Source organism: Pararge aegeria, chromosome 26 (assembly GCF_905163445.1).
Source record: "Pararge aegeria chromosome 26, ilParAegt1.1, whole genome shotgun sequence".
Lineage (NCBI taxonomy): Eukaryota > Metazoa > Arthropoda > Insecta > Lepidoptera > Nymphalidae > Pararge > Pararge aegeria.
In genome coordinates this window covers 3,963,882-3,977,251 of record NC_053205.1, presented here as the reverse complement: position 1 = coordinate 3,977,251, position 13,370 = coordinate 3,963,882, and the positions used below count along the sequence as shown (strand labels likewise).

The 13,370-nt window shown below is 41.4% G+C and overlaps 1 protein-coding gene across 3 annotated transcripts in view; it reads left to right on the top strand.

Moving 5' to 3' along the window:
- LOC120635287 overlaps positions 1-13,370 on the top strand; it is a 31,145-nt gene that overhangs the window by 2,090 nt on the left and 15,685 nt on the right. For all 3 annotated transcript variants that reach the window (XM_039906258.1, XM_039906255.1, XM_039906256.1), the window contains 3 exons: positions 1,403-1,483; positions 9,124-9,332; positions 10,266-10,451. In XM_039906258.1, coding sequence (XP_039762192.1) covers positions 1,403-1,483; positions 9,124-9,332; positions 10,266-10,451 — 476 coding nt within the window. The remainder of the gene's footprint in view (positions 1-1,402; positions 1,484-9,123; positions 9,333-10,265; positions 10,452-13,370) is intronic.

Below are 13,370 nucleotides of genomic sequence, written 5' to 3'. Positions count from 1 at the left end.
TATATTCTTGTATTTCATATAAATTGAGGATGTTATATGTTATATATTGATATAAGTATTTATGTTATATATATTTACATCTTTATATATATATTTCTTGTGTGCGTGTGTATGTCACTGAACTCCTCTTAAACGGCTGGGCCGATTTGAATGAATTTTTTGGTATGCGTTCGGGTGGCGCCCTGGATGGTTTAGATTCACAAATCAGCCCGACAGATGGCGCTGGGGTCCGCTAGTATTTATATATTTTGTATACGATTGTTAGTAGTTTACATTAATTATAGGTAATTTCATGTATGTTTATATCTTATTTGTATTTATATGTAATATTTTTATGTATATATATATAATATATACATAATATATATATATATTATAGTTATGTATTTGCATAATTTTTAAATCTTATTGATTACACCACCTAACTCTTTTCCACGTTTTTTCCTTTTACGCCTTTGGTTGCCTGGAAGATATCGCTATGTAAATAAGACCACCAAATTGTACTCTCTCGCTTTGCATTTATATCTCTGTAACTACTTTTTTTTTTCAAAATTCAAAATTTCTTTATTCATGTAGGCCTATCACAGGCACTTATGAAGCGTTCATACATATTTGTTTACATAATTGTAACGGGATGGTGATAACTTCGTTCGCCAACTTAAATCTAAAGCTACGAGGGTTCCAAACGCGCCCTGGTCTAAGAAGAGCCCACGACAAACTTAGCCGGGTAAATTTTTTTTTTGTTATCACCATCTTCCAGTAAATTTATATTAAGCTATGAAGCTAGAGCAATTCACAGCCAAGCTTTTTTATCGTTTCTTTGGTGTACAATAAAAGTGTATTCATTTATTCATTCATTCTTAATTCTGTGGTTCTAAGCTGTTTTTAATCTGTAGGTAGAAGTTGATGAGCTTTTGATATGGAGGGTAGAGGTAAGGAGAGTCATCTGTGTATATGAAAAAGTGTCGTCAAAATGTATTAAATTAGGATGGCGCCACATTTGCATCAGGGTAACTCTTAAAAGAAGCGCCAAATATAAATACCGTACTATTTACTGTTTACGAAATAAAATCACTCTAAACGCACGTTTGGTTATAATAAATCTGTAAGGTTATATTTACCACAATATTTTGTACAACGTAAGTTGTTGAAATTCTCAATAATTAACTACTTTAGTCGATAATGACATTAAATTTTTTAACTCGGCATACTTCAATTCATCTACGATTGCTACATTCATACCATACCCTGTGCATCCACCAGCGCCATTGTGGAGGATTTTTGAACTGTTATTTAGCGCAACAACTGGACACTTTTTCAACTTTTCTCCCATATAAGATGACTCTCCTTACCTCTACCCTCCATAGCTTTTGATTCAAAAATTCTATCTCGTGTATTCCAGATGGCACTATTTATGAAACAGGACTTCACCCCCCCAATGCTATCGAGGAAATGGATTGTGATGAAAGTGAGACCCAATATGGTGAGTAACTTCTTAATGGTAAGGCTAAGGCTCCAATGATAAAATGCTATTATTTTTTAATTTGGATGTAGTAAAACACAAAGGACCCATCATACATTTTTCTTCATCTCCTGGGATTGTCTCTGTACTTGGTTGACCGGGACTAGGGTTCATGATTTCTCGAGCTTTTCAATTTCTCGTGTCTCGAGAATTCTCGAGGCTAATTTCTCGAGTCTTCTCGGGTTGTCGAGAAATTTACATTCACGTACGTTTTCTCATATTATTTGGTTCCAATAACGTCAACAAATTCAGTGGTTTTTCTCTCAAATAATAGTATCAAATTAATCATAAAACTTTTATTGATTATATTCAAAAATATTAATCTTAATAAGCTAATTAACTTTAAAAAAAAAAATACAGAAATAATATTATTTAAACTTATAATTATAATGGCTGGTTATTTAGAAATTATGAACAAAATTAGCTTCTATTAAACTAAACAAAAAATCATCATGAAAGAAAACGTTAATATCTATAACGAAACATGATTTCTCGAGTTCTCGACTTTTCTCGAGCTTGATTTCCCGGGAACAAAGCCCAACGATTTCCCGGTTCATTCCCAACGATTTTCCGGAATGAACCCTAACCGGGACCTTCTGTACGTAGTGCCACTGGTACGGCTCCCCGCTGGGTCACTCCAGCCAGTCGAGCTTGCTCCAGAAGCTTAGCAGGTCCAAGTCTCAGTGAGCTTCAGGGAGTGATGCTGGGGAGCCGAGGTATTCTGCGCGTTGTTCTGCCACTCCGTTCCATCGTGTGTGTGTCTTACGTGTGTCGGTGTTTCATCTGCCTCCATGCATACTCTGCACAGAGGACTGTCGGTTATACCTAAAATGTAAGGGTGTTTTTTTAGTGGGCAATGGCCCTGTTATCATGCTTACTACCGTCCTTAGTTTAACCCAGATAAGCCTGAAACTAAAATTTTCTGAAAATTTTGAAAAAAGTTACATTATTTAGTTTATTAGATCTTATGCAACATAAAAAAAATTATGAAAAAAAAATTAAGTGTAAGGCTTTCAGGGAAACAGCCGTCCTATATGTAGGACAGTAGGATAATAAGAGGAAATAAAAGACCATTTATGACAAAACAGAATGTAATCAAAAAGTGTAGTTTATTAGATAACTATTGATTATATTACCCATTGTTATATGTAATTTACTAGATTAACACTATTTATGAATGATATGTTTCAAAACACTTGACACACACTCCAACATCACATTTCTTGCAACGTGTCAAACATTTTTTGTGACATTGACGACAGTGCGTTTGCTTCGATTGAGGAATAACCAGATGATTCATTTGGTCTTTACGACTATCAGCATGTTCATGATGGGAGGGTCGGCTAGGCCCTCTTTTGGCATTTTTTCTGTTTGATTCAATCAAAGCAATTGCTACCCTTCTGCGAAAGCCAAGATGATCCAGTTTTCCATGATTTATTTTATATAACTGCCATGCATTATGTTCGGCAAGATCAATCATGTGTGTGAGCAACGGCATGTACCATTTCTTACCTCGTATACCAATTCGGTAATGTGAAATATTTTCATCAGACCGATCCACTCCTCCCATATATTTGTTATAGATGGACACCATATGTGGTTCTTCTATTCTTTTTGTGGTTCTTCTATTCTTTCTTCAGTGGTTATGTCTCCAGGCAAATTCTTTTTGACAGCATATTTATTGCTCTCTGACACCAACAACGAAATAACATCTTCATCTAAGAAGTTTTCAAACCACTCAATTGGGCGCTTATCTTGGCAAGCGCCTTGAACATCTGGCCAATTCACGGGATTTTTTGCCAAGTCCCGTGTTCTCCTACGCCTACGTTTAGTTCGACCTGTAGAATCAGAAGGTTCTTCTTCTGTATCACTCACCATAATCTGCCCTTGAATCATTACTTCAGCCGGTTGAAGCAGAATGTTTCGTGGCAAATTATTCAAAGTTACATTATCTTCTTCACCCGAATCTTCGTCAGTGAGACAGTCAGGATCAACAGGAGGAGGTAGAATACATATCAGTCGTTCTCTATAATCTTCTTCATTATCAGAAACATTTTCTAAAGCATCTAAAATTTCATGCGCAGCTAACGGTCTGTAAAGAAAAAGTTGTATTATTGTACTAAAATCATGTATATTATCCTACTGTCCTATATATAGTACGCTAGTATTTGTAACAAGTTATACGTAATTTATTTATAGTATTTTGCTAGAATATTTATTTAGTACAAAAGTTAAGGTTATCAACTAGATATTAACACAGAAAAAAAACAACTCACGAGTAAAATATAACTTTTTATACATACCTGTCATTTGCCATGTCTGCAACGCACTTTTATTACACACTTATAAGGTAAAATATAAGGTAAAAACTGTTAAAATAACTGTCTTTTTATTTTTTCTAATAAAGCTGACACGTTTCTTACTGCAAATCATAAGACTAAATAATCTTAGATAAAGAGGGTATTCTGATATTTTTTTTTATTTCTACTGTCCTAAATATAGGACAGTAGGCTTATCTGGGTTAAAGCAAAATTATATTGAACATGACCCAGCCCGCTTCGCCCGGCTAGATTTTGCTTTATCTTATATCTTTATACGAGCAATTCTTGTATATATGCACATTTATAAATGGAATCTCGGAATCGGCTCCAACGTTTTTCATGAAATTTCGTATACAGGGGGTTTCGGGGGCGATAAATCGATCTAGCCAGGATTCATTTATATTGGAATCTCGTACAAAAACTGCAAAAAATATCCTTTTTGAGAGATTCTGATGCGTGCGGTGCGAGAACGGTAAACGTTACGCCAAACGACGGAAGTATGGAGTAAGTATATCGGAATTGGCAAAATTGTAGTTTCTTAAATGTTCTATAAAACTGTCCGCGCCAACATACGAATAATTTTTCGAAGTCGGCTCATTCGCGGACGAAGTCGCGCGGGTCCGCTAGTTTTATTAAAACACTAAACTTACATCATTAAATTTTTAATAAAAGCTGTATTTGATAGTTTGACAGTTCAAAAATAGGAGTGCTTCGATCGTCACCAAACTTTATAGGATTACTCGCCAGGTCAATCCGGATATTACCTGAAAGTTGTTTTTGAGTGCTTCGATCGTCACCAAACTTTATAGGATTACTCGCCAGTCGCCAGGTCAATCCGGAGATTACCTGAAAGTTGTTTTTGAAATTCCATTGAAATCGGTCCAGCCGTTTCGGAGCCTATACGGAACATAGGAACATTTATATATATAGATGTAGTAAAACAAAAAGGATCCAACCTACATTCTTCTTCTTCTCCTGGGATTGTCTCCGTACTTAGTTGACCGGAACCTTCTGTTGGCTCCCCGCTGGCTCTTCTTCTTCTTCTGTTTTGAATTCGGTCATGTCCCTCTTGGCACACTTCTTTGTACTTATCTTTAAACCTTAAGCGAGGTCGGCCCACTGGCCTCTTAGCATGCGCCACCTCACCAAGAAGAACCTGCCGAGGCAAACGAGAATTGAATTTATCTAAGCCTTATATTAATACGCCGGTTGGTGGTCTCCGTAATTTGAACTATACCTACGGGCTAAGTTCTTGCGTTTAATCAAGGTCAAAGTCAAAGTCAAATAATTCTTTATTCAAATATGTCACATTTGATGCGTACATTACGTGTTAAATATAACATAAATAAATAAATATACTACGACAATACACACATCGCCATCTAGCCCCAAAGTAAGCGTAGCTTGTGTTATGATAGCTACTGGGTACTAAGATAGCTGATGAATATTTTTTTTATGAATATAATACACACAAATACTTACAGATATACAGATAAACACCCAGACACTGAAAAACATTCGTGTTCATCGCACATACATTTTCCAGCTGTGGGAATCGAACCCACGACCTTGGACTCAGAAAGCAGGGTCGCTGCTTACTGCGCCACTCGGCCGTCTCAATTGACATCTTGGAGATGTCTCTTAAAAAGTTCAAAGTTTGTATTAAACGTAAGCTTATAGTTTAAAGGACTAAGAAAACGATCAAAAAGCTTGGGTGTAAATTATTGCTCTAACCAGGTTGCTCTTCTAATAATTTAAAATGACATTGTGAGTTGGTGATAACAAAAAAAAAACACCCGGCTAAGTTTGTTGTGGGCTTCTTCTTAGACCAGGACGCGTTTGGAACCCTCATCATCATCATCATCATCATCACATCAACCGATAGACGTCCACTGCTGGACATAGGTCTTTTGTAGGGAGTTCCAAGTTCCACGATTCTGAGCCGCTTGGATCCAACGGCTACCTGCGACGCGCTTAATGTCGTCTGTCCACCTCGTTGGGGGTCGACCAACGCTGCGCTTACCAGTACGGGGCTGCCATTCCAGCACCTTGGGACCCCAACGTCCATCCTTTCTCCGAACTATGTGCCCGGCCCATTGCCACTTAAGCTTCGCGACTCGTTGAGCTATGTCGGTAACTTTGGTTCTTCTACGAATCTCCACATTTCTGATTCGATCGCGTAGAGATACTCCGAGCATAGCTCTCTCCATCGCCCGCTGAGTGACTCTAAGCCTTCTTATGAGGCCCATAGTTAACGACCATGTTTCAGAGCCATAGGTCATCACTGGCAACACGCACTGTTCGAAGACTTTCGTCTTCAGGCACTGAGGGATTTCTGACGAAAAGATGGCACGGAGTTTCCCGAACGCTGCCCATCCGAGTTGGATTCGGCGGTTCACCTCCTTCTCGAAATTGGACCTACCTAACTGGATCGTGTGTCCTAGGTATACGTATTCGTCAACAATTTCGAGTGCAGTGTTCTCAACGATTACTGGTTGAAGCGGAACATGAGCATTAGACATAATCTTCGTCTTGCTCATGTTCATTCGTAGGCCAACCTGTTGAGAAGCTCTGCTGAGGCCATCGAGCATCGTATTTAGGTCTCCCAGAGTCTCTGCCATTATGACTACATCGTCGGCAAACCGAAGTTGAGTGATGTACTCGCCGTTAATGTTGATGCCAAGTCCGTTCCATTCCAGAAGCTTAAAGACGTCCTCCAACGCAGCGGTAAATAGTTTCGGGGAGATAACATCTCCCTGTCGCACGCCTCGCTGCAATTGGATTGGTCTCGTAGTCTGATCCTGTATACGAACTGACATAGTGGCGTTTTTGTACAAACACTGCAACACTTGGATATACCGGTAGTCAATTCGGCATCTCTGCAGTGACCTAAACACAGCCCAAGTTTCCACCGAATCAAAGGCTTTTTCATAGTCCACAAACGCTAAGCAAAGTGGCCGGTTATACTCTTCAGTCTTCTGTATAACCTGCCGCAGCGTATGAATGTGGTCTATGGTACTAAAGCCCTTACGGAAACCGGCTTGTTCGGGAGGCTGGAAGTCATCAAACCTACGAGCGAGACGATTCGTAATGACTCTCGAAAACAGCTTGTAGATATGACTCAGCAGCGAGATGGGTCTGTAATTCTTCAACAAGGTATTATCACCTTTTTTGAAGAACAGAACCACCACACTCCTGTGCCATGCCTCTGGCGTTGTGCCTTGGTGAATAACGGAATCAAACAATCGCTGAAGGACTTTCAGTATCGGTTTTCCACCTGCCTTCAGGAGTTCTGCCGTTATTCCGTCATCACCCGGCGCCTTTCCATTTTTAAGCTGCTTGAGAGCCACACTAATCTCGTATAGGCTGACGTCTGGGATATCTTCGGTATAATGTCGAGTTAATTTGGCTCTAGGATCCTTAGCCAAATCTTCAACAGGCGTCTGTACTGTGGTGTACAACTGTCCATAAAAGTTCTCAACCTCACCCAAGATCTCAGGTTTGGAAGAGACAAGACTACCATTATTGGTCTTCAGTCGCATCAACTGGCTCTGACCGATAGACAGATCTCTAGCGAACACTTTAGAGCCTCTGTTTTGCTCGATGGCATTTTTAATACGCTCTGTATTGAAGTGCCGCATATCACGAGTCTGTGATTTAGAGATCTGCCTATTAATCCGCCGGTAAGCGGACGCGTCTGCTATAGACTGTAGTCTCATCTCTTGCCTCTCCGTCATAAGCTTGAGTGTATTGGTTGAGAACCTATTGGCCTTGTTTCTACGGTGGGCCTTGTAGAATTTGGACCCGACTGTTTGGACAGTTTCCACCAGCCTGTTGTTCAAATCGTCCACAGTGTCGCAATCTGCTAGGCAACCGAACCGGTTCTGTAGTTCTAGTTGAAAGCTCTCGGGGTTTTGAATATGGGCACGAGTAGGCCGGAGTGTAGACTTCACCAGTCTGACTCTTTCAAGTTGAACGTTTATACTCAATGTGCCTCTTACCATACGGTGATCACTTCCGGTTTTAACCCTGTTGATCACAGAGACATCATTGAATACATGCCGTTTGGTCGACATGATGAAGTCGATCTCGTTTCTCGTGGAACCATCGGGGCTTATCCAGGTCCATTTCCTGTGTGGCCGCTTCTTGAAGAAGGAGTTCATCATATAAAGGCCCTCCTTCTCCATGAAGTCAGCCAACATTTGACCCCTGTGGTTCCGTTGCCCATACCCAAATTGCCCCACCCTCAACTCTGAACCAGTTCGCTCGCCAAGCTTCGCGTTGAAATCCCCCATCACAATATTGTAGTAGGTGTTCGAGGCATGTATGGCTTTTGAAATGTCCTCATACAAAACCTCTACATCCTCGTCTGGGTGTGCCGAAGTCGGCGCGTATACCTGTATGACCTTCAACGAATACCGTTTGGTAATTCTGAGTATAAGGTATGCTACCCTGCTCGACACACTTTCGACTTTTACAACATTGTTGACGAGAGACTTGTGGACGATAAACCCGACACCACCCTGTGACTGTTGGTCACCCTCCCGGTAGTAAAACAAGTTGCCGGATTCCAAGATTATCGAGTCCTCCCCCTCTCGCCGGACTTCAGACAATCCTATAATATCCCAGCGCAACTTGCCACTTCTTCCAGCTCAATCACCTTTCCATCGGTCCTCAACGTGCGTGCGTTGTATGTTGCCAGGTCAAGTCGTCGGGGTTGGCAGCGGAATCTCTGCCGGAGATTCTTAACACCCCTTGCCCCGCCGTTACCATAACCGCTGCCAGAGCCAGGAATAGCGGGGCCGCCGGGAACTAGGGGCTGTGGTTTTTTTCTCCTTCCCATTAAAGATATGCCCGATAATGACCACGCTGGGCAGGCGGGTTGGTCATCGCAGGGCTAGACTGATCGCCCCGGCGTCGCTGCTGCCCGACACCGGTCTGTGCCATTTGTTCAGCCTAGCCAATTCGAAGTGGTTATACCGCCACTTGTCGGTCGCCAGAGCCTCGTCGGTTAAACGGCAGGGTGCACCACGTGCAGGTGAGGTTGGCAATTTGGGAGGCTGACTGGTACTAGCCACACCCACTTACCCCCCTTACTTGGAACCCTCGTAGCTTTAGTTTTAAGTTCACGAATGTGGTTATCGCCATCATCTCACTACCGTGTAATTCTTATGTACGCATCAAAAGTGCCACCTATGGGCCTACTTGAATAAAGATATTTTTGACTTTGACTTTACACATAAGTGAAGTGTTTAAAAAAAACTGTCCATTGCCTTCCAGCTAATATACAGCAGGGAGAATATTATAGCGATACTTGAAAGTGGCCTCCTATTCCGGGAAGACAGTGTCGAAGTTGAACAGGATGCACCTGATGTCGCGACGGCCTGGAAACACGCTGGAGGCACCAGTGGGGGCTGGTTCACATCTGGAGAACGGAATGTGGCTCTTTTGGCCACTGTCGCCCTGTTGTTAGCTTCACCACCAAGAAAGTAAGTGTTCTATCGTATCTAGGTTTGCAATACATTATATTAAAACCTAATGTACAGTTAAGAAATCTAAAACTTGGTTACTTAATAACTGAATACAAGTAGGTACCTGTATAAAGTTTTAAAACCTGATTTAAGCAAGTTTTCACTAAACCTAAAAATTGCCTTGATCAGATGCCTAGGGGATTCCTACAGAACGAATACGTTAGGCACCGTCTAAAGTTACGACACCGATTCGGCGAATCGCAAAGTTTAGGGTACTCGTAAACTGACACTTGACAAATATATAATTATTGCCTATGTTACTATCCGCTCTTTCTACCAACTCTATGCCAAAAATCAACTTGGTTGGTTGCTTAGAGCGTAAAGGAAGGACATACGAACACACTTTAACATTTATAATATTGGTTTCTTTGATCCCTTTTATTACAGTTCCATACGAATCCCGTGGAAACCTTATGTTTTCCTGGGATAATAAGTAGTTTTACGTTACTCTGCGTCCTTTCTACTAACTCTATGCCAAGTTGGGCGTAAAAGAAGGACAAACGAACACATTTTACATTTATGATATTGGTTTCTTTGTTCCCGTTTATTACAATTCTATACAAATCCCGTGGGAACCTTATGTTTTCTTGGGATAATAAGTAGTCTTACGTTACTCTACGTCCTTTCTACTAACTCTATGCTAAGTTGGGCGTAAAGGAAGAACAAACGAACACATTTTCACATTCATAATATTGGTTTCTTTGTTCCCGTTTATTACAGTTCCATACGAATCCCGTGGAAACCTTATTAACCCTATCCCAAGAAAACATTCTTGGGATAATAAGTAGTCTTACGTTACTCTACGTCCTTTCTACTAACTCTATGCCAAAAATTACTTCGCTGTTTGGGTCGTAAAGGACCTTTATAATATTGTTTATTATTCCCCAACAGTCTGCACCGCTGGTCGTTACTTAAGCTGGCGACATACGCTCTGGTGCCGGTGGCGACGCGTGCGACACATCGGTCGCGCTGTCGCGGCGCCCTCCGCACTCTACTGACGCTGATGCGCGACTACATGGCGCTCGCGCGACGTGCGACCGCCTGCTGTCGGGAGTACGCTGCGTTGCACGCGCGACTGTGAGTATAGTCACCATTAATCTGATGGGAGTACTTTGAATCTGAATATCGAACCTGGTGGGGTCTTTCTAATGGGAGTACTTTGAATCTGAATATAGAACCTGGTGACAAATGATGCCGGAAGCGATTTGCTCCGCACTCTAGTTATGGTTTGTATGTCACTCTGCTTCCGCTTCAAAACACTTGCGACCTGCATATGAGACGTACTAAACTCGCATAAAAGACACTTGCAATCTGGATACGAGGCGTACTAAACTCGCATAAAAGACACATGCAACCTGCATATGTGACGTACTAAACTCGCATAAAAGACACTTGCAACCTGCATACGAGACGTACTAAACTCGCATAAAAGACACTTGCAACCTGTATATGAGGCGTACTAAACTCGCATAAAAGACACTTGTAACCTGCATACGAGACGTACTAAACTCGCATAAAAGACAATTGCAACCTGTATACGAGGCGTACTAAACTCGCATAAAAGACACTTGTAACCTGCATACGAGGCGTACTAAACTCGCATAAAAGACACTTGCAACCTGCATACGAGGCGTACTAAACTCGCATAAAAGACACTTGCAACCTGCATACGAGACGTACTAAACTCGCATAAAAGACACTTGCAACCTGCATACGAGACGTACTAAACTCGCATAAAAGACACTTGTAACCTGTATACGAGACGTACTAAACTCGCATAAAGGACACTTGCAACTTGCATACGAGACGTACTAAACTCGCATAAAAGACACTTGTAACCTGTACACGAGACGTACTAAACTGGCATAAAAGACACTTGCAACCTGCATACGAGACGTACTAAACTCGCATAAAAGACACTTGTAACCTGCATACGAGGCGTACTAAACTCGCATAAAAGACACTTGCAACCTGGATACGAGACGTACTAAACTCGCATAAAAGACACTTGCAACCTGCATACGAGACGTACTAAACTCGCATAAAAGACACTTGTAACCTGTATACGAGACGTACTAAACTCGCATAAAGGACACTTGCAACTTGCATACGAGACGTGCTAAACTCGCATAAAAGACACTTGTAACCTGTACACGAGACGTACTAAACTGGCATAAAAGACACTTGTAACCTGTATACGAGACGTACTAAACTCGCATAAAAGACACTTGTAACCTGCATACGAGACGTACTAAACTCGCATAAAAGACACATGCAACCTGCATACGAGACGTACTAAACTCGCATAAAAGACACATGCAACCTGCATATGTGACGTACTAAACTCGCATAAAAGACACTTGCAACCTGCATACGAGACGTACTAAACTCGCATAAAAGACACTTGCAACCTGTATACGAGGCGTACTAAACTCGCATAAAAGACACTTGTAACCTGCATACGAGGCGTACTAAACTCGCATAAAAGACACTTGCAACCTGCATACGAGGCGTACTAAATTCGCATAAAAGACACTTGCAACCTGCATACGAGACGTACTAAACTCGCATAAAAGACACTTGCAACCTGCATACGAGACGTACTAAACTCGCATAAAAGACACTTGTAACCTGCATACGAGACGTACTAAACTCGCATAAAAGACACTTGTAACCTGCATACGAGACGTACTAAACTCGCATAAAAGACACTTGTAACCTGCATACGAGTCGTACTAAACCAGCATAAAAGACACTTGTAACCTGCATACGAGACTTACTAAACTCGCATAAAAGACACATGCAACCTGCATATGTGACGTACTAAAATCGCATAAAAGACACTTGCAACCTGCATACGAGACGTACTAAACTCGCATAAAAGACACTTGCAACCTGTATACGAGGCGTACTAAACTCGCATAAAATACACTTGTAACCTGCATACGAGGCGTACTAAACTCGCATAAAAGACACTTGCAACCTGCATACGAGACGTACTAAACTCGCATAAAAGACACTTGCAACCTGGATACGAGGCGTACTAAACTCGCATAAAAGACACTTGCAACCTGTATACGAGGCGTACTAAACTCGCATAAAAGACACTTGTAACCTGCATACGAGGCGTACTAAACTCGCATAAAAGACACTTGCAACCTGCATACGAGACGTACTAAACTCGCATAAAAGACACTTGCAACCTGCATACGAGACGTACTAAACTCGCATAAAAGACACTTGTAACCTGCATACGAGACTTACTAAACTCGCATAAAAGACACATGCAACCTGCATATGTGACGTACTAAACTCGCATAAAAGACACTTGCAATCTGGATACGAGGCGTACTAAACTCGCATAAAAGACACTTGTAACCTGCATACGATGCGTACTAAACTCGCATAAAAGACACTTGCAACCTGCATACGAGACGTACTAAACTCGCATAAAAGACACTTGCAACCTGTATACGAGACGTACTAAACTCGCATAAAAGACACTTGTAACCTGCATACGAGGCGTACTAAACTCGCATAAAGGACACTTGCAACTTGCATACGAGACGTACTAAACTCGCATAAAAGACACTTGTAACCTGTACACGAGACGTACTAAACTGGCATAAAAGACACTTGTAACCTGTATACGAGACGTACTAAACTCGCATAAAAGACACTTGCAACCTGCATACGAGACGTACTAAACTCGCATAAAAGACACTTGCAACCTGTATACGAGACGTACTAAACTCGCATAAAAGACACTTGTAACCTGCATACGAGGCGTACTAAACTCGCATAAAAGACACTTGCAACCTGCATACGAGACGTACTAAACTCGCATAAAAGACACTTGCAACCTGCATACGAGACGTACTAAACTCGCATAAAAGACACTTGTAACCTGTATACGAGACGTACTAAACTCGCATAAAGGACACTTGCAACTTGCATACGAGACGTACTAAACTCGCATAAAAGACACTTGTAACC